Raw genomic sequence first — 23,377 nt, 5'->3', positions numbered from 1 at the left:
CCAGTTCCATCCATTTACCAGAAAATGCCATAATTTTGTTCTTTTTATGGCTGAGTAATAGTCCATTGTGTATATAAACCACATTTCTTTATACATTTATCTGTTGAAGTGTATCTAGGTTGGTTCCATAGCTTAGCTGTTGGAATTGTGCTGCTATATACATTGATGTGACTGTATCACCGAAGTATGCTGATTATAACTCTTTTGAATATATATATCAAGGAGTGGGATAACTGAGTCAAATGGTGGTTTCATTCCTATTTTTTTTTTTGAGGAATCTCCATACTGCTTTCCATAGTGATTGCACCAATTTGTGGCCCCACCAACAATGTATGAGTGTACCCTTTTCCCTACATCTTGCCAACATGTTAACGTATGTTCTTGATAATTGCCATTATGGTTGGAGTGAGATGAAATCTCAGTGTAGTTTTAATTTGCATTTCTCTAATTGCTAGAGATGTTGAAGAGTTTTTCATACCTTTGTTGACCGTTCATATTTCTTCTTTTGCAGAGTGTCTCTTTAGTTCCTTTGCTCATTTATTGATTGAGTTATTTGTGGGGGTTTTTTGTTTGTTTGTTTTGTTTTGGTGTTAAGGTTTTTTAATTCTTTGTGTATCCTAGAAACTAAAACCCTATCTGAGGGATGGATGGCAGAGATTTTCTCCATTCTGTAGGCTCTCTCTTCATGTTCTTGATTGTATCTTTTGCTGTAAAGAAGCTTTTTAGTTTGATACCATCCTATTTATTGATTTTTTTCTTTTATTTCTTGTGCTTTAGAAGTCTTGTTTAGGAAGTCTATTACTAAGTCTACATGTTCAAGTGTTGGGCCTATACTTTTTATTCTAGTAGGCGCTGGGTTTTGGTCTAACACCTAGGTCTTTGATCCATTTCGAGCTGAATTATTGAATTTTGTGTAAGGTGAGAGATAGGGGTTAAATTTCATTCTACTACATGGGGATTTCAAGTTTTCCCAGCACCATATGTTGAAAAGTCTCTCTCCTCCGATGTATATTTTTTGTTCCTTTGTCTAGTATGAGATTAACTGTATTTATGTGGGTTTGTTCTGTGTCTTTTATTCTATTGGTCTTATGCCTGTTTTGATGCTGGTTTTGTTACTATAGTTCTGTAATATAATTTAAGGTCTGGTATTTGATGCCTCCTGTTCTGCTTTTCTAGCTCAGGATTTCTTTGAGTATTCTAGGCCTCTTATTTTTCCAATGGATTTCATGATTGCTTTGTCTATTTCTATGAAAAATGTCATTGCAATTTTAATGGGAATTGCATTAAATCTCCATAGTGCTTTTGGTAGTATGGTCAATTTGACAATATTAATTCTGCCTATCCAATAACATGGGAAATCTTTCCATCTTCTAAGGTCTTCATTTTTTTTTTTTTAGTATTTTGTAGTTTTATTTGTAGAACTCTTTTACCTCTTTTGTTAGATTTTCAGTGTTTGAAGCAGATAACTTCAACACTTAAGCCCACCATAATACCAATGGGAGAGACGGCTACAAAATTATTAGGGTAATACATATATACTGTAATTAGTTTTATATTCTATGACTTAATGCTGCATCTTTCCTTTTTTTTTCATTTTTCTTTAGTGCAAATGGTGCTGTGTATTTTTGTCTATTGAGTGTTTATTTAAATTTTGGTAAAATATTAACTTACAAGATTCCTGTATATTGTGGTAATTAATAATAGACTATTATATACAAATATTTTATGCATTCAAGGCACAGTTTTTGTTAATTTTTTTAGTTCAATTGCCAAGTTTTAAAAATTTTTATGAATCACATGCAAAAAAATCTGCTCATAAGAGAATTCATGGAGGTCAAACTCTTTATGTCAAGGGTCAACTGTATTGTCAGACCTTCCCCCACAACATTTGTGCTCTTATTGTTCTACCTTTTTATTTCTACATGTTATAAACTCCAAATGCATTATTATTTTTGCTTTTAAAAGTAAGGAAAAACTATTATATCTATCCACTTCTTTTTCATTCTCTCTGCTTTCCATTTTTTTAAAAAAAATAGATCCAGATTTCAGTCTTATATCATTTTTCTTTGTACTTGAAGATTTTTAAAAAATATTGCAATTCAACTGGTGATAAATTTTTTCAGTGTTTGAATATCTAAAAAAGTGTTTTCCCTTCTTTTTAAAATAATACTGTCATATATATGTATCTTTTCAAAAGTGTGTATATATGAACTTTAAAAAAAAGGATCCTTAATCCCTTTATTTTCTGCCACTGTATCCTTTTTATCCTCAGTTGATTTTTTAAAAAAAAAATAGATTTTATTTTGTAGAGCAATTTTAAATTGATAGAAGAATTTTACAGAAAAAAATTCACATGTACTTTCTCCTTCTTACCCCCTTACCTCTATTAGTAACATCTTATATTTGTGTGCTATAATTGTTATATAAATGATGAACTAGTAAGTATTAAGTCCATAGTCTACATAATGGAGTCTTGTGTTCTACTGAACATTCTATAGGTTTTGACAAATGTATAATGACATATATCCATCCTTGCCATATTATATAGAATAGTTTCATTGCCCTAAAAATCCCCTGTGTGTCACCTACTTATCCCTTCTCTATTCCTCATGAGCCCCTGGTAACTAATTATCTTTTTACCATCTCCATACTTTTATCTTTTCCAGGGTGCCATGTATTTGAAATCAAATAATATTATTGTAGGATTTCAGATTGACTTCTTTCACTTAGCAATATGCATTTAAGATTCTTCCACGACTTTTCTGGCTTTACATTTCATTTCTTTTTATTGCTGAATAACATTCCATTGTGCTGTTATATTACAATTTATTTAGCAATTTTCCCTATTAAAGAACATCCTAGTCTCTTCCAAATTTTATACTTATGAATAACGCCATGCTAATTGTCATGTACAGATTACTGTGGATGTAAAATTTGACCTGATTTGGGTTAATGCCAGGGAACATGACTGTAGAATGGTATGATAAGATTATGTTTAGCTTATTAGAAATTGCTGAACTGTCTCCCACTGAGCCTATAATTCTGTGTCCTGTCGTTAAACATCTTTTCCAACATCCAGTGAGTTATAATTCTACTATTTTCTGGCTTTTATTTTTCCAAAGAGAAGTCTACTGTTGTTTCTATATTTGGTATTTTGTGATAGAAATTATGTAGTTTTTCTTTTATTCTCTTTGTTACTAATTTTGAACAATTTGATTATGGTATGCCTTTTTTCATATTTAATTTGCTTTGGCTTTATTTAACTTATAATACCTGTGGGTTTGTAGCTTATGTCAAATTTGGAATATTTTTGGCTATATTTCTTCAGATATCTTTTCTCTTCCATCTTTTATCTCTTTAAAAACTCCAGTTAGGCACACAGGTTATTTAACATTATCTCAGAGGTCCCTGAAACTCTTTTCATATATTTCCTGTCTTTTCATTTATATAATTTTAATTGCTATATTTTTTTCCACATATAGTACTGGGGATTAAACTCAAGGGCACTTTATATCTCCCATCCTTTTATTTTATTTTATATTGAGACAGGATGTCAATAAATGGCTTACTTCCAATTTGGGATCTGCCTCCTTAGCATCCTCAGTTGCTGGTATTATAATCATATACCACTGCCCCCAGCTTAATTATTATATATCTTAAAACTAACTATTGTTTTTCTTCCCATGTATGATCTATTGTTATTTCTTTTCAGAGTAATTTTCATCTCAATCTTGAAAGTCTCATCTTTGTAAGTCTAAACTAGGTCTCATATTTTTCATATCTCCACCTACATGCACCATCATTTTTCTCTATTTTAGAATATCATTATAATAATTATTTTAATAGTTTTTGTACTATTTTTTTTCTTTTGTCTCACTTCAGGATCTTCTGTTAATTGAATTTTTTCTTTGTTGTGGGTCATTTTTTTTTCTGTTTCTTTCCATGACTAGTGTATGATTTTTGGATACAGTTGTATTCCTGTAAATATTTTTATAGTTCTTTCTTGGTTAAATTTCTTATAAACAATTTAATCCTGTCGTGTTCTGTTTTAAAGTTTTTTTATTGTTAGTTTTTTCAGCAAGACTACTGCAGCCTTTAATGTGTGACAGATTTTCCCTTTTATTGAGAAAATACTCTTCAGAATAATCTGAGGCCCTATACATACAAGGCTTTTCTCTCTGATTAACAAGCATATAAAGTATTCCTGACTCTGTGGCCTCTGGGGGTTGCTTTTGCTTCTTTTGTGTGCTCCTTTCTCATCCTTGGATAGTTGTTCTATGCATAGTTAGTAATACGTACTTGTTCAAAATCTTGAAGGAAACCCTTTATAGATGTCCAGAAATCTCGTACTGAGAATTAGTTCTTGGCTTGAAGCAGAAATTTATTTGCAAATATACAAATAAAAATTTTGTTTAAGGATCAAAGTAAAGATAAAGTCATTGGCAGGATTAAGAATAGCCAGAATACTCTGCTCCCTGATGTTATTGTAATATAATCTCTTATGGAGTCTGGCTCTCTTTATTATAATGCACAGAAGAAAGTAAGCAGGATATTGTTATTTCTTTTGCAATTTGTATTTTCTTCTTTCATCTTCCTACATATTGATTATAGTAAAGTTATTCACATAAAATAATAGAAATTTATAAAAACTATAATGATTAAATTATTATGGACTTAAAAAATAAAAATAAAAATCATTGTATACTTTTCTATTAACTGAGATGGGTTCCTAAATCATAGTCTTTTTTTATCTTTTAGTATTTATTGAATTATTATAAACGATGACTTTTCTCTTGGAGATAGACTTTATATTAGAATATAAATAATTTCTCTTTAAAAGATTCCAGGAAATTATATATAAGAAAGCGAAAATGTTAATACTAAAGAATAATTTGTGTCCGAAGTTTCTAAAAGTCATGGATTAAGAAGATACTTAATTGGAAATCTTTTGCTCACAACAGTCTTAATATAATGATGATATGTCAATATTTTAAAATAATAAAAAAAGGAATGCATTAGTGTGAGTTTATGATTTTAGATTGGATCTTGGTCAAATGAATTTTATATTACTTTCTCAAGAGATTTTCAAGAATTGTCAGCTGAAGAAACATTTCTCATGGTCAACTCTTGATTTATAGAGAATGCATGTGACCAATTGCCTCTAAAAGTGCCAAGTATGGAAACCTTGATTATGCTGCAGAGGAAAGAAAGCTTGAAGAATTCACCTTTTAGTAATAGCATATAAGCATGGATTCCTGGAAATTAGCTTCAGCAGATTGATCCATCTAGTAAGAAGGGGTTTCAAGTCCCTTCTAATCTAAAAAGTAGTAGCATAGTTTTTGATAGAGTTTTCAATAGTATTAATGTGCATGGACAATTAAAAGTGTTATCATTACATTGGACCTTTTATTGCAGTGTAGCTAGTTAGCATTATCTTTGAGAAAGTACTCTTAAGATGAAAGATAAAATTTGTTATGCTAGTGAACCAAGTAATCTGGTTAAAATCAATGAACATAAAATTAAGAGTGACCTAAAGTTTTTGAGAGAACCTTAAATTTGCTCTTTTTTAAAAAAATTTCTGGCTGATTACTTGGTTTAATTTCTGAAATAATTTAATCTACAGGAAAGAGAAGGTATGAGATATTGGAAACCTTTAAGGTTTTTTTACATTTTACCATAGTCTTGATTATATATTTTTTGGATGTACCTTGCAATACAACCCTAACCCTAACCCTACAACATACTTTACTGTCTCATTGACTTGAGTCCGCATGTACTCCAGAAATACAAATTAATATATATTAATCTAATTAAAATATGAATCAAAAGTTAAATAAGCTGCTATTTTACATAGTTACTGATTTCTTAGTTGTTTCATGGTTTGGACCAAAAGAAGCGCTGCTTAGTTTCAGATTGATTCCCTTTATCCACCAAAATGTATCTGCACAATCTCTTCTCTCCAATTACATGCATTTACTATAAATAATAATAAGTGAAAATATTTAATTATCTGTAACACATGTAGTCACTTTTTTCCCACTTGTTCTTGGATGACCATATTCAGCATTAAATTTTTTTTTAATTTGGCATTGGTCATTCTTAATGACAGTGTTTTCCACAATTTAGTTATTTATGTTCTTAAAGTTGAGCTAGGTAAGCTCACAGAACTGAATATGGACTTGGAAGAAGGGTATGATACTAAATCAAACAAGATTTACGATTTTCTTTCCCTTAATAGCTTTAGGAAAAAGGAAGACAGCTTTGAAGTAACCGTAGGATTTTTAGAATTCTTTTTGCTCTTCAGTTTTACATATATAGAACACAGTGGAATAAGAGCTAAAAAATATACTAGTTAAAGAATATTCCATACTTGATTTGGAGTGATTGTAGTTTGTAACCCATATGCCAAAGGAATATAGTAAAGAATTCAGACTATCTGGATTTTTAATCCTGCTTGTTTAGCTATGACTATAGGCTTCCCATCTACAAAACAGAAACAATTTTATCATCTCAGATATACGATTATGAAGATCAAATGAACAACAAGTATATAAAAGTGTGATACATATGAAGTATTCAGTAAATATTAATTAACATTAATGGTATCAGAAGCCTGTGAAATTTAGTTTATAAAAATAGGCTAGAAAGCAGATTTGTATCAGTATTTATATAAATGTGTTTAAAATTTTATATCTTTTCATGGTGAAATTAAAAATAATTGTATAATTTAGAGGTCATCTAATCTGTCTAATTTTGTGAATAAACAATTAGACCCAAAGGCATTGCTTCCCAAAGTTACATAACTTGGAAGTAGCAGAATTAAGAGAAAAGCAGTCATTAAAAAAAAAAAGATATTGTAAAGAAATTTTGCTCTTTTCCTTTTATAATGGATTATACTGTCACATGATTTGATAGCGTCTGCACTGTATACATTAAACTATGTTTGGTACTTGCAGTGAGGGAATAGCACAGGAAGAAGGATGCAAATTAAGGTTAAACATAGCTTTGTGCTTTTGCAGTACTTTACAGTCCTTTCTACATTACTGAAATTATTTTTCTGATACATGATAATAGTATTTTGCTGAGTTTGCAGAATTAATTCCTGGCTTTATTATTTTAGGTGGAGTATGATATTCTTTGTATTCTACCTCTCCTAAATGGCAGAATTTACTGGGAAAATGGATTGTCATTTAAAATGTTTTCATGAGAATGTCCTAGTTATTGAGTCATATATATATGATTTTGTGTGTGTGTGTGTGTGTGTGTGTGTTTGTGTGTATGATAGCTGAATATCATAAGACCATTAGTAAACCTTGCTAGAATTCTTTTTGAAATTTTAAACTTTGAAAATTAAATATTATTTTCTTTTTTCATCTTAGGGCACAGTCAGTGGTGTGCTACTAGTTACTCCAAATAATATAATGTTTGATCCACATAAAAATGACCCATTGGTTCAAGAGAATGGCTGTGAGGAATATGGCATCATGTGTCCAATGGAAGAGGTGATGTCAGCTGCAATGTACAAAGAAATTTTGGATAGCAAAATAAAGGAATCCTTACCCATGTAAGAGTGAAATTTTTGCTCCTTTGCAATTTGTTTACATCTAGATAGTGAATTCTGTTCTAATGCTCTTAAAAATATTTAATAGTTTTTATACGTACTTTTCTTCTTATTAATAATGAAACAAAAATATGTGCAGTATTAAAATTATTATTCTTAATACAACCAAAAGTAGTTAGCAATTATTTTAGGTTTATGTTTGTATCTTTGGTCAAGAACCAGATATTTGAGAAGTAAACTATAGTACTGATTAATTCAATGTTATTCAGTTTTCTTTTTTTAATTTAGATACAGTGTCTAGAATTCTGACTTACCTCTGTGAGTAATCATTGTCAGAGATAGTTTTTAAATTTTCCTCAAAAGGCCTAAAGAGTGAGTGAGGTGCAGGATATGGGACAGGCCACAAAAATAAATACTTGACACTGCTATAACCAGAATAGTTTTATTTTTTAGTTATTGATTTTTAGTTTTGCACTCTTCAAAAAAGTACAGAATGTGAAGGAGAAAACTTAAAAGTTGTATTATTAGGAAGCGTTAACCTTTTAATACACTGTTCAGGGATTTATATGTTTCAATAAAATGGGGATGTGTCATAGATTTTGAAAGCTGACTAAATTAGTGACCAGAGAGAAAAAGAGGAATGAGAAATAAAAGGAGAAAATGATAAAATATAGGTCTACAGATAATGAAAAATGGAAAGGAAGAAAACTAATATGTAGTAGAAAAGAACCTCCCTATCCTTCTGTGTTTTACTTTGGCAACAGTTTAAAAACTGGCTTCACTTTTACTAATACTGATATTTCCATCCCTTTATGAACTCATAGGTGTGATGATGACTGTTTCAAAATTGGCTCTTGGGCAGAAAATTTATAAAGGAGAAAGGAGCAATTGTTTTTGTCTCTGATTAAGAATAGATAAGTTGTTAGGATATGTGTAATAGAATAAAAAATCTCTTGGAAAATTCACCAGTATACCTTCCAAACCACACATATTATTTTGGCGTGATAAATTAATCTTTATAGACACAGATAATTAGAACATGTCATCATCTTCTTCTATTGGTTATGTTTGTAGATCTTTATTCAGAGTCACATTCAGCAATTAAGTATTATTGACGGTGGGTGGCGGGATGAGACAGGAGAAAACAGAAAGATTCAGAGAGAAAGAGGAAGGTTATATTTGGGAATATACAATCATTGGTGAGATTTTTTTTGTTGTCCTACTTTTCTATTTGTTTCATGATACTTTGGGGTTATCTTATTCTGAACAATATGTCTATTCTACTAGGATATTTTCTTTTTTCCTTTCAGTTCACTGTTTTGTCATTTAGAGTATCATGTAGAAAGACTATGCACTAAATTCAAACTTAAAAAAAAAATTCCTCCAGAAAGAAATATCTTTAAATCTTGCCATATAGATTAATGAAAAAGAATATTTGGCACCAAAATAGATAAACAAAGCATGAAATTATTTACAGAATAATGCAATATGTAGCAAAAATGCGTTGAAAATTTTGATTTGTCTTTTTATACTTTCTAGAAAGTTGATTTCAGAGATACTGTCTGGAACTATATTGAAACAGTAGCAGCTTTATTGGCATAAATGTTTAGTCTTTAAACATATTAACTCTGAAGAGTTTAGCACTTACCTAGATGTATTTTCTATTAGGCTCTTATTTTTATCTCTTACCCTAAGGGTCTATAATTCTAATGTACAGGTAAGATTTCTCAAAATTAGTGTCCAATTCCAAGAACTCATAGATGCAGTTTAAATGAAATACCAGTAGATGACACTATTGTATATTAAATAACACAAGTTAGATGCTTGTGTTAATTAAAAGATGAATCCAGTACATTAGAGGCAGAGATATAAATTGAACTTCAACTGAATAATATTTTAAAATTTTTACTTAGTCTAGTTATAAAAATTATGCAGATTTATTGCAGATAATTTGATAAATGCAAGAAACAGAATGAGATAAAAAGATTTACAACTTTTCCATACAGAGAAGTAACTATTTTTATGTTACCTTACTTTCTATTCTTTCCATTTATAGTGTTTTTAGGTGGTCCTCCAACTGTATATGTATAAATATTAATACTGTATCCACTAAGAATTCATGTAGTTTCTATTTGCCACAAGATACTTATAACCATCACTGTAAATTGCTGACTTACATTTCATGAAAAAAGATGTGTACTTATTTTTTCCAGAACGTAAACTATGGCTTTTGAACATGAGTGTTTGTCCAGACAAATGGCAATAAAGAAGTAAAGCTGAACCCAATTATGAATCATTCATTCCAATGTCTAATTTCTTTATCTGAATAAGTTCTCTTACAACTTTTATTTAGGATTTATTAGCTTAAAGATTTCCTGAAAATAGTTTTTTCTCAGTTCTGTTGAGATTGTTTTTAAGCCTTCTATTTAAACCTTATATTTTAATTCAACCCCTATTTGAATGTAAATGAATGCTGTGTGTGTATATAACAAATCGGATGTATTCTTACTTTATTAAAAGATACAACATTTTAATTGAAATTTTCTTTAAGCTATTTTCTATATTCCATCAATGAGTAAATATATTAGTTTAAAATTCTAGCTTCAGCCAGAATTATGTTATCAAACTTTCTTTGATTCCTTTCAAGGAAATCTTATATTGTTGTTTTCCATATCTTAAGCAGTTACTGAAAAATCTAATATGATTACTTTCTCCTTGTGAATAAATCAAAATTTTTATATTCTATTGAGACATATACTTACTTTATCTTCTTTGAAAAACCTCTTCAGTGATATTAATTATTCAATTGGTGGTATATAAAAGATAATTTTTAAAGTCTAATAATATTTAACTTTGTTTAATGACAGAGAACTAGATCAGTTATCAGGAAAGGACTTCTGCCATTCAAAGAAAATAACAGGAATTAATACTGAGGAAATGGACTCAAGAATCCGTGATGCAGGTAATGATAGTGCCAGCACTGCTCCTAGGAGTACTGAGGAGTCTCTTTCTGAAGATGTGTTCACAGAATCAGAACTTTCTCCAGTTCGAGAGGAGCTTATCTCTTCAGATCAGCTACGACAAGATAAGTCATCTGGTGCATCATCAGAATCTGTGCAAACTGTCAATCAGATTGAAGTAGAATGTTCAGTGGCCAAATCAGAGTCTACTAGTACTCTTGATCATTCAAAATCCAGTACTGAACATTCTACAAATGAAGTTGGGGCTTTATCTCATGCAGCTGATTTAAATAATCTGGAAATGTCCACTAAGGGAGGAGATACAGTTACAGATAACCTTCAAGAATTATCAGCCCCTAAAGAACAAAGCACAAGTATAAAAGGTCATGTAATCCAAGATGGTTTTCGTCATGAGGATTCATTGCATCAAGAAGAGAGTGGAAAAGAAAATATGCCTTATGGAGAAACGACAGAATTTAAACAAAAGCAAACTGTTGACAAAGGAAAACAAGGAAAGGAACAAAATTGGGACTCGGAGACAGAGGTAGAAGAGTTACGTAAACTCTGGAAAACTCATACCATGCAACAAACTAAAGAGCAAAGGGAAAATATTCAGCAAGTGTCACAGAAAGAAATCAAACATAAAATTATATCTGCTGATGGGCATGTAGAAGGTAAGCGTCAAGGAGCTTATGAAGTTAGTTCATTTTATTGCATGTTGTCTCTTCTAACTGACTCAAACACTGCTGTATCTTAGACCAGTCTGAAAGATAATCAAGTAGCCCTTGTTTGAAGTTACTCTGGGGATAAGACTTTGATACCTGCTGTCTTCATATCCCAAAGATACAGGTTTACAAAATGAGAATCTTTTGTATCATTTTTTAACATTCTTAACTGAATGCATTCTTTCTTAAATAGCAGTTTGTTTCTTGGAAATTCACAGAAGTTTTGTAATAACTTGTTTATTCCATTGTGTCTCTTAGTTCTTAGTGTGCCTTTATCATTGCACATATATTTTAGTTGAAATTTATACTTACCGAAGTTGTAATTTCATCTTTCTTTTAGAAAGTACAATTGGATATAAAAATCTATTCCTAGAATACTTCCAAATATCCAGAAGTTTCATCATCATCCTATTATATGTTTTCTTTAAAAAAAACAGGATAAATTAAAATATCATATTCTCTTTTAGTTCTGTTTTTGGTAATATTATTTATGAAAATTATGAAACAGTCTCCTTCTAATATACTGTGCTTATACTTAGTGCATTATGGGTTAAATGGGCTCATATAAACAGCAAACATGTCTAGAATTAAGTAATTCCATTGAAATATACTGATCCCAATTTACATATGAACTAAAAATTCTTCTAAAATATACATGAAATAAATTTACCATTTTAACTGTTTTTTTTAATTGTGGTAAAATATACTTAAGATTTACTGTTTTAACCATTTTTTAGTCTGTAGTCTAGTAATATTAGGTACTGTTGACATCCATCACCAACATCCATCTCCAGAACATTTCATCTTCCCAGACTGAAACTACATACTAATAGTAAATGGCCATTTTCCCTTTCTCATAGCTGTTAGCTACCATCATTCTACTTTCTTCTTCTTTTGACTACTTTAGGTACTTCATTTAAGTGAAATCATGCATTTTTTGGGGGGGGGGTGTATGTATGTGTATGTATTGGTGTGGATCATTTTACTTAACATAATGCCTTTAAGGTTCATGTATGTTATAGCATAGTTAGAACTCTCTGCCTTTTTAAAGCTTAGTAATTAATATTCAATTGTATGTTTGTCACATTCTATTTATTCACTTTGTTATATCTTTCTTTTTGCTATTGTGAATAATACTTCTGTGAACATTGGTATACAAATATCTGGTTGAGTCTCCTTTTGGTCTTTTAGAGCACATATGAAACTACTGGATCATATGATAACTCCATGTTTAATTCTTTGTGAAACCATCTATTTTTCATAGTGGCTGCACCACTTTACATTCCCAGTAGCAATGTGTAACGATTTGTTTTAATTTTTAAAATACTAAATAGTACTTGCATCATCCAATTGACATACTCTTTAGACCTAAGGATTATATTTATCAGAATATTAAAAAATACATTTAGTTGAAGCATATTCTATAAAAGATATACTAAAATCAAGGACTATTTCCTCTATAATATTTTTATTTAGAAGTAATATTTATTAAGGAATATATGAAAAATATAGGAGGCTATTAGACAATTTATAAAAATTACTTGGGATTTATCACCCAGAGGCAGTCATTATTAACATTTGGAATATTTGTTGTTAGAGGATCTATGTGTTTATATGCATGTGTGTGTGTGTGTGTGTGTGCATAATTTTGATATTTACATGTACTATACTTATAGATTCTTTATCTGAAATCAGGTTTACACTATATATAATATTTTATCCTGCTTTTTTTCCACTTAACATTTTTGTCATGAATATTTCTATGTTATAATTCTTTGAAAACATGGTTTTAATAGCCATATGATTTATTCAACCATTTTCATATTGTTAAGACTCTCTGTTGTTATTAGCAATTTATATTATTAAGACATTTACTTTCTTTGGTATAAATCATTCTTATGTGAATATCTTTATTTGAAGACCTTTACATCTGATTTTTGCCTTATATTTTGAAGCCTTTGAAAAAGATAAAATTAGGGATTCTGTTGACTAACAATAATCTGTTAATGAGATTGTTGTGGGGGTTAGGTGAGATCCTTTTATAACCAGATAGATAGTAAAAGGAGAAAAATTGGTAGGTATTCATAGAGTCTGTATTCATATAGTCTATAGATTGCTATTTGGTTTCTTCTTTTTTATATCATGAAATTAATTTTAAGTATTTTTTAAGTAACCTAATACTCTACAACAGAGAAATATTAAAACTTTCTGATCTTTATGACTTTTGTAATAAAACTATATAATAAATATAAAGCTGAGAAATACAGCTATGAGAAAAATGCTTATAGTTCCTCCTTTTGACCAGATGTAAATACTGAGGCTAAAATAGATTATGTACTTCCCACAGTATTACACAGAAGAAAAGCCATGTACTTTGTATAGTTTTACACAGAAAAAATGCCAAAAGGTATCTAGATCTCTGTAAGCACACTTCCTTTCATAATATGCTGCCTTTGCAAGCTAATTAATGACCAGATTTCATGAACTCAACTATATTATCAAACACTAAAAATACTTCATATCTGTATCTTTGGTAGAGAGATTTAAAGATTATTCAGGCTTAATTAACTGTCCAATTAAGTTAATGAATCTAGGTTTATCACACTTTGTGTGTATGTAAAAATTCAGAAACTTACTCAACTTTTATCTATAATTACTATATTAAAGTAAGCCTTACAAAATCCTGCAAACTTACTTAGATGCCATTCTAAAGACTGATAGAGAATTTGCAGAAAATTATAAATTGCATAGTATGTCTAAACAAAAATTTAATTATTTCCTGAAGCTTTGCATTTTTCCATAAATATAATTTCACTTTATTAACTTGGCTCTCTCTTTTGGTCTTGCTGTGTTTGTGACTTCAACTTTGTTGGGAGAAAAATACAGGTTACTTAAGATAATTCATCTGGTAGCAGTAAAATGAGTTTTGATTCTGTAATTAGTCTAAAGTTGAAAGATAAGATTACTTAATCTAAATTATGTGATGCATGCGGATTGTATAAATACTGTTTGGCTCTCACTTCTAGGTTCTGCACTTTTAAAGGAAAAGAGAAGAAATAGATTACATAAGTTTTTGTGTCTCAGAGTTGGAAAACCAATGAGGAAAACATTTGTATCCCAAGCAAGCGCTACAATGCAACAGTATGCACAAAGAGATAAGAAACATGAATATTGGTTTGCAGTGCCACAAGAAAGGTAAAGTAGAATAACATAAAAACAAAAGCTTGAAAACATTAAGATTCCATGAATTAAATTTATTTTGTATACCTGCATACCAATGACAAAGTACTATAAAAAGTAGTTTCCAATTAAAATTGTACTTTAAATCTATTTAAAATCATTTAACTCCTACTTTGTACACCTAACTTTATCCCATTTTTAATTATATCTTTGTTAAAAATAATTATATTTTGTTAAAAAAATGTGACTATGTATCCAGTTTTAGTGGCAAAAAAATGTTCTTTAAGATATCTTAGATATGAAGGTTCATTAAAATATTGAATGAGGGGCTGAGGTTGTGACTCAGTTGTAGAGTGCTCGCCTAGCACATTTGAGGTGCTGGGTTCAATCCTCAAATAAAAATAAAGGTATTATGTCCAACTACGACTAAAAAAATTATTTAAAAGAAATATTAAATGATATGGCCTTTACCTGAAGGCAGGTAATAATCTAGAATTATAATCTCTTTATTTCAATTGCCTCAAATATATTGAATGCATTCTATATACATAACACTAAATTAGCTACTAAAAGGATGTAGTATTTTCAAGCTGTTTTTGTGTACATTAGAGCACAGTGAATTTCTTTATAAGTTTAATCAGTTAAAAGTATGTCTATTGTTAGTAAATTATAAATATTGATATTTTAAGTTAAATTATTAAGTTGATTTTTTAAATACTATATATCCAGTAGAAACTAAACAGCCTAACAATTTGCAATCTGCCATAATCCACTTGAAAACCCATATGTTCTCTTTTTTTAATTTTTTAATGGGTATTAGGATTGAACTCAGGGTCACTAGACCACTGAGCCATATCCCCAGCCCTATTTTGTATTTACTTAAAGGTAAGGTCTCACTGAGTTGCTTAGCACCTCAATTTTGCTGAGGCTGGCTTTGAACTTGTAATCTTTCTGCCTCAGCCTCCCTCCCGAGCTGGTGGGATTACAGGTGTGTAAGATCACGCCCAGCCTATATTCTCCTTTAATAGTTAAAATTGCATCATTACATTTTTAGCTTTGTATTTCTATTTTCCATTATGCCTCCTCACAGAATTTTATATAAGGTATTTTTATCTTTTATTATTCTTTGCAACAAACTACACATACATAGGCATTTACATATCTGCATATATGTATACTGAAATTCCATTTATTTCATAACTTTCCATTACTGTTGTCAAAATAATAAAAAGCCTAAGATTTTACCCACTTGGAAGCTTACAAGTCAGCCTGCCTTGGTTTGATACATGGTGGCAGAAAACAGTCTCAACAATAGCAGTAATCAGATATCGATTGATGAAGGTTGTTCATTGAAAGGATGAGGAAGGATTCAGCATCACTTTTTCCCTTTTTTATTTTCTTTCTAAATACTGAGAGGCTTTGTTTATATAAAAGTCACTAACACTCAAATACTTTTATTTATAATGTCATTCAGTTCTTTCAAGTTGTTTTATTATGTTCCAAAACTTCATTATCTTTCATCAAAATCGGTTTTAGTGATCAACAGTAAGAAACTCCATTGAAAACTTCTTCAGTTTTGTGGAAATCAATGGATTAGAAACAACTGAGTTTTACAAAAGAAATAACCCAGTTTTATAATTCTCCATGTTTCAATACCAGTCTTGGGCAGCCTGGAAGTAGTTATACTTTAAGGAATGTACCATTGTAAAAATCTGAATGGAAGATGATACACCTTTCTTTTACAAATTAGTAAAAAAGTATTTTTAGTAAAAGCAGAGAAGGAGTAAATCTGCACACCATCATTATTGTATAATTCTTAGGGAGATTAGTATGAGAAGAGAGAAATATAGAAATTATAGAGAAATTGATTCCCTTAGAATGATCTTAAGTGTCCATATACCTCTTAGAAAAGATTTCTGTGTTTCTTTGAGTACTACTGCTTTGGGGGTTATAATGATAAAGTTCTCCCTATTTCCCTTAACCCATCAGACAATGAGTATGCCTTCAACAAAATGTGGTTACAGTAAATAAAGTTTATGGTATGTTTGTATAGTTCATAAATAATTAAAAGGGATAGAGCCAGATAATCAAATTCGTCAGTCATATTGAAATGACTCCAATGAAAATTTTAACTATATTTAGTTAAGACTAACAAAAATTTAGTTTTTCTGTTTACTCTTGGTTATATTTTCATTTTTACATGGAAGTTTGTTTTAATAATGTCCTTTCATGTTGGCTAATGTTCATTTAAAAGTAATTTTACTAGGATTCTAAGCTTTATTTTTAGACATGACTTAATTTATATTGCTTTTGATAGGGACAAATTTTCTGAAAGATAAAACAGTACACTCTGTGTTAGCTGTCACATAGGAATGACAGGTTTTTAATAAAATTATTAGTGAATTAGGACAAAGTTACAGATTCAATTTTCTTTCCCATCACTAATATCTATAAGGAGGAAAAATATTAGCTATATATCACATTTGAACTAGTCAAAGCATGCCAAAGAAATTCTCAATATGGTTTTTCAAAACAACAGAGTATAGCCAAATAAATTGTTTTTAAGTTAATGTTTTTCCAATGGGCTTTTTATATAAAGTGCATTATATTTTGTGTACATTTTGTCTATAAATTTTACCAAGATATCTCACATATGATTTTGTAAATGTAGTTAATAGCACAGAATACTAGTTATAGTAATACTCCCTTGTTCTAATAGGACGGACCACTTATATGCCTTCTTCATTCAGTGGAGTCCAGAAATATATGCAGAAGATACTGGTGAATATACTAGAGAACCTGGGTTTATAGTAGTAAAAAAGATTGAAGAGTCTGAAACAAATGAGGATTCTACTAATCAAGCAGCAGCCAGAGAATGGGAGGTAAGAAAAAAAATATGAAGATTTCATTTATTATTTTTTACTTTGTATGAATTTAGAATTTTATGGTAGTATTAAATACAAGTTATCTTTGTACAAAAAAGTTATTTTTAAAGGTCCAGGATGAATCTGGCAGTAGTTTTAATACCATTTGTTACTCTGCTTTTGATTTAAAATACTAGAAGAATAACCTAGCAGCTTCTAGATGACTTTTATTCAATGTATTTTAGAATCTTTATTTTCAGAAGGAGTAACACTGTGGCAAAGATGGAAATAATATTAACTGCTCTTCTATTAACTTTATTAAAACTTTTATTTCATATTTGATTCATTTTAATTTCATCTCCTGCATGGAGGAGGTGCAATACTTATTGAACACCTGGAGGCAAATAGCAGTTCTTTCAGACCTAAGCATTATATTGACATGAATTTAGCAATAGTAATGTTAGGGGATGTTAGCTTGTGCTAATGTAATAAAGTTATAATTTTTATGTGCTCAAAGTTAATGAACTTATTTAATTGGCCAAATAAATATTGATAGGCTTTATTGAACTCCATTTAGATCAATCTGTTGAGATTAAATGATCTCATTTCACATGCCTTAAGTTTTATGGTTGATAGGTTGACAATATCAGTTTTTCTTATTGCCTGAATTAATCTATTCTTGATGTATTAGAAAATATAGAGCAGATGCTAAAATGTGATTATCATAGAAATCAGTTTTTGTTAATCATTTGGTTAATGTTTGTGGTTGTTTATGTTATATGAATTTATTATGCATGAACATAACATGTATAGTGATTAGCAGTATACATGGCATGTCTTGTTTAAAAGGTAAACTTGATTGTGAATGTGTCTACTTTCGTTCTGTGTGGTATATACAGCATCCATTTCCACTGTAACTTTAATATAATGGAAGGAAAGAAGTGACAGTTATTGAGCATTTATATTGGAATCTTTTAAAGCTTAAACCAACATTATTAATCTTCATACCAGCTTTATTCATATTCAAAATGGAAATGACTTGAATGGGCATCTGCAGGAGAATGAGGATAAATTTGTGAATATTAATAAAATTTCCAGTAATATAGAGCTAAAAAAGAAAGATCAAAAACAGGCAACAACATTAGATGAATCTCTTAGGCATTCAAATAAAAGAGGCTAGGCAAAAAGTGTATATACAATGTAATTCCATTTACATCAAGTTCAAAAGAGCAAAATGAGCTTAATAGTCATCAGACTGCTGGGGGTTAAGGAGATGGCAAAGGGGCAGGAGGGAACTTTATTTTAATCTGGGTGGTGATATTGTTGGTGATTGCCTTATAAAAATCTCAGAATCATGACTTTAGGAGGCAATTAAAATAACACAAGTTATGAAAAATCTACACTTATACTAAGTAACAGTTAAAGGTAAAGTAGAACAGGATGAAATAAATTAGAAAAATATATTACCTAGCTAATTAGGATGTAGTGACAACTGGGATATAAAATAGTTTCTAACTTGGATGGTGAAGTGGTGGACAGTAATTTTTCCAAACCAGTAAGCTTTGAGACCTTTCCCTCAATTAGGTTGGAGCACTTAACTTTGGAAACAACAGACTTCTGATATTTTGATTCAAAGGCTTGCTTATGAAGTAAAAATGATGCTACAGTAAGATACATCCGGAGGTACTATGGCACATTACTGTATCCCTGAGCTATATATGTCACCATCCACGTTCAAGAGGCTCTGTTCTTGAATTCTCTGAGAGTCTTGGATTTCATACTGTCACATGTTTTGGGTATAGCCATCTTGCTATGTGAGACCTCAAAGATAGAGCTTTTTAAGCTAAAATTGCTTGTTCACATCCTTTGGGTGACTTTTTATTCTTTTGGGAATTAAGATCTGGACCAAAAAAAAATGTCTTGCAAAATTCTTTATTATAAAATTTGTTTTAGTTCAGTTTTTCCATATTCCAAACTTATTAAATAAAACATCAAATCCTCCTAGTATGATAAATAAAAATAGCTAATAACCTGGCTTTTTTGAATCAGCTTTAATTGATTTATTTAGAAATTCATTTCTTTGGCTTAAGGTTTTTGATTAATTTTTAAAAAATTAGTCTATTTATTAACTTCAGTAGGTTACATAACATAGTAGTGGTTTTCATTTTTAAAATGATTGGTATGAGCTGGGCATGGTGATGTACTCCAATGATCCCAGTAGCTTAGGAGACTGAGGCAGGAGGATGGTGAGCTCAAAGCCAGCCTCAGCAACTTAGCAAGGCCCTTAATCAATTTAGCAAGACCCTGTCTCTAAATAAAATATTTAAAAAGGCATGGGGATGTGGCTTAGGGTTCATTGTCCTATACAAAAAAAAAAAAAAAAAACCCACAATATTAAAAGGAAGTTGTTTTGATATATTTCCTACCTCTCACCTTTGCCAAAGTATTGATAAAACAATGTTCCATTCACATTTTAGTTTCTGAGACAATTTGCACTATTTTTGGTGTTTGACATTGTTTTCTCAGTCAAAGCTCAAGTGATTAAGTATAAATGTAAATATGTACTGCTTATTTCTTGAACCTGTATGCCATTATTCTACAGATTTTAGAATCTTTCTTCTGATTAGCTAGTTTTTAAAATCATTTATATAATCTGCATAGTTTTATTTTAATTTCTAATAGTATTCTCTTTTAATTTTATAAATGCCAAATATTTAAAATTAATATAAGCCATAAAATCCATCATATTATATAATTATTGGATTTTTTTTAACCCTTGTGTGGTTGTTGTCTTATGTTCTCAGATTTGCTTGCAGAGCTGCTATTAGGTATTGCCATAGTTCTTGGGTTTCTCAGAGAATACCTCAAAAGAGGTACTACTTCAGCTTCTAGGAAGCATGATATCAAAGGGCTTCAATAATATGCTTAGTATTTTATTTACTAAATGTCCAGGTAGGAATTATTCTGGTGTTCATTTTAATAAATCAATATTTTATTGTTATTAAAGTAAAATAATAGCAAAATTAAAATTAAGTCATATAGCAAATAAACAACAAATAATAAACTCTCTTGATCTCTTCTCAGCCTCACCAGAAAATCCACATAGAATTGATTTTGTCAAAAAAATGAAGGAAGCCTTTGTGTCTAAATTCACTATATAGAGATTCATTTTTTCAGATATGGATGTTGAATAGATAACCAACAGAATATGCTATACTTGATGGCTTTTTCTTTGTTTTATTTTTAATATCATACTTTTTGGAACACATTTAGTATTTTTCATTTTAGAAAAATCTGGCTGGAAGTCATGACAGGTTTTAAAAATGCCCTCCCCCAATTTTATAATATTGCTGATGGTTGTATAGGGAGAATTCGTGATAAGAAGATGGTGTGTGACCAGTATGCACTGTAAGTTTGAGGACATTCTAAGGCCTGTATGAAGTTAATGATGGTGTATCGATGTGGGGGGAGTCTTAAAATGCTTATGGTGGGGCTGATTGACAGGAATGAGGGGATGGCTAGTATGTGGGAAGGGAGAGTATTCACTGTAGAGTATGCTATTGTTCCATGTATGCTAGACTGAAGTGTGGGCGTTATTGTGGGTGTTCAAAAAGGTGATGTGCATTTGAAGACATGATGCTTGTGTAAAAAATGACAAGATTACAGGGGAGGAACAGGTTTACCTTAAAATGAAAAAATATATTCAGATATACAATTACAGTGTTCATATTGTAGTTAAAATTGAGTTTTATGATTTTTGTCAATGTATAGTTTAAATATATTTCTAATTTAATCTTTTAAAAGTTCAATTATATGCAGAATACTACTTATTGAAGTATAGTATATGTAAGCATATTATATATAAATACCTTTTCAATAAACAAGATATTAGGAAATATAGTTTAATATGGACATCTTATTTTTAAAAAATCACATAAAAGATGAACTTTTATACAATTCATAGCTGTAAAGAACAGGGTTTTATTACTGTATGAGCAAATAAAAGAATGTTAATAGAAATCATTTATATAATTTGGGAGACAATCTGAAAATTGTGCTTAATACATTATTGTGACAAAGAAACTTGTAGTATATTTGTTTAGTGTACTGGTGTTTGGAAATATATGCTCTGTATCTTTAAAGTTTTGAGCCCTTTCTCTGTACATTTGAGTACAGTGCAACCAAACTTTAGTATGGGAAACCTTCTTTTCCCTCCCCAGCTTTACAGTCTCCACTCAGGACTATCTTTGCAATGGATACTACTTAGTGATTAGCTCTCTGTCTTGTCAATCAAATCTTTCTCTCTAGCATACTATTTTGTCACTGTAGTAAGGCTCTGGTGCTGGAAATTTATCTTTGACAGAGGAAGAATGCTTTTGAAAACAGTTCTTACGTGATTTGATGTAACTTAAATTTGCTCTGGGAAGGAAATGTCTCGACTCTGGTATGGGAAAAAAGTGAGAAGACATCAACCAGTTAATCATAAATATACTCTGGTAAATCTTAGTTATTTCAATCTATATATACCACTCTTTTTCTGATGACATGATCCAAAATTATGCAGTTTCTGAAAGTATTAACAGAATATTTACAGAATTCAAAATTATATGATTACAGAAAATAACTTTGTTGATTGTAAATATTTCAAAAAAGAAAATTAGTAAGGGACTGTAATTTTGTTTTTAAAGGTGTTTTGATTCTACTATTCTCACTAAAAAGAAGAAAGATATCCAATCTTAATTGCTACCTTAATGTTTTTATTTAAATTTAACTTTGAAGGGAAATATTCATATATTTTTCTTGCATAAGAGTAGGACAGAATAAAATAATTTGTATTGAGTAGATTGCAGACTAGATTCTGTTATAATGTTTGTTTAAGTAATCTGAGAAAATGCTTTTTTAAAGGTATTCAAAAGTTTTTAGACAATACTACCTAATACAAAACTTTAAAAAATATTCTAGTAAAGGAAAACTTATGTTATCTGTACTATTTTGAGAATTCTACTTATTATTTTTTCTAGTTACTATTTAGTGTAAATGTGTATTATTTGTTAATGATGATTTTTTTTGCTATAATTATTGGTTAAATAAGGACAGATTACATACTGAAGACCAGAGATGACTTTGAAAAATGCCCCCAAAGCATCTCTCCTCTCTTAAATGTTTTATATTTCAAAAATAACAAAATGATCTCAATTAGTGTTATTTTTAGTTATAATTTCAAATTTATGTTATATATCAATCCAGAAGGTTTTTGCACCTGAAATAATTGAATTTGCATTTGTGATCAGAGTTGCCAGATTAGCTAAAGCTATCATATATTTTTGACTAGTAGATTGAATAAACATCATTAATTTATTACAGATACAGCAAAATAAATCGTGGATATTTTAATTTTAAAGTTCAATGTAATATATATCGTAAACTTATACTCACCAGTTCTGTTCATTTTATAGTAAGCTACTATGTAATTTTATCAGGTGTTTTACCATTTTTCTGAGCAATCATGCTCATCAGCTCTTTCTATACATATAGTAAATTATGGGCCAAACTGATTTATATGGATATTATATATTTTTTCCTATTTATTTATTTATTTATTTATTTTAATTAGGTATATATGACAGCAGAATGCATTGTGATTCATTGTGTACAGTTGCAACACAACTTTTCATTTAACTTTCACAGTAACTTTGAAAGTACAGTAATATTACTTCCCATTTAAAAAGATAACAAAACTAGGGCATGGAATGGTTACTGAACTGAGGTGTCCTGGAGTACAGAGACAGCATGACCCTATCACAAATTTTTTCCTTTCTCAGGATGCCTTCGAAGTCACTCTAAAATATATAGTGTTAAGACTAGAAGACAAGCTCCACTCTTACTTTTCTAGCTGTTTTTTATTGCTTTATAGAGTGAATTTCCTATGGAGCTGTAGAGCAGGGGAAAGATGTAAGAAAATTCGGTTAAAAAGGGGTAGTAATTCTTTCATTTGTTTATAGATTGAGATTCCTTATATAAGATTTTGCAGAAGACAAGGGCTCTTCTGTATTAAAACTGATAATAGAAATTGTTTCTTCTGGAGGA

General features: G+C 30.0%; 1 protein-coding gene across 17 annotated transcripts in view; it reads left to right on the top strand.

Annotated features, from left to right (window-relative positions):
* Oxr1 (oxidation resistance 1) overlaps positions 1-23,377 on the top strand; it is a 381,332-nt gene that overhangs the window by 330,236 nt on the left and 27,719 nt on the right. For 15 of the 17 annotated variants that reach the window (XM_021724665.3, XM_078016782.1, XM_078016784.1 and 12 more), the window contains 4 exons: positions 7,380-7,564; positions 10,429-11,195; positions 14,273-14,441; positions 17,146-17,308. In XM_021724665.3, coding sequence (XP_021580340.1) covers positions 7,380-7,564; positions 10,429-11,195; positions 14,273-14,441; positions 17,146-17,308 — 1,284 coding nt within the window. Of the gene's footprint in view, positions 1-7,379; positions 7,565-10,428; positions 11,196-14,272; positions 14,442-17,145; positions 17,309-21,603; positions 21,787-23,377 lie in introns of those variants that run through there. The other 2 variants (XM_005316258.4, XM_005316259.4) reach the window with 2 other exon arrangements.

Source organism: Ictidomys tridecemlineatus, chromosome 7, assembly GCF_052094955.1.
Source record: "Ictidomys tridecemlineatus isolate mIctTri1 chromosome 7, mIctTri1.hap1, whole genome shotgun sequence".
NCBI classification, from domain to species: Eukaryota; Metazoa; Chordata; class Mammalia; order Rodentia; family Sciuridae; genus Ictidomys; species Ictidomys tridecemlineatus.
Note: the sequence above shows the minus strand (reverse complement) of the source record. Positions and strands in the feature narration are given on the sequence as shown.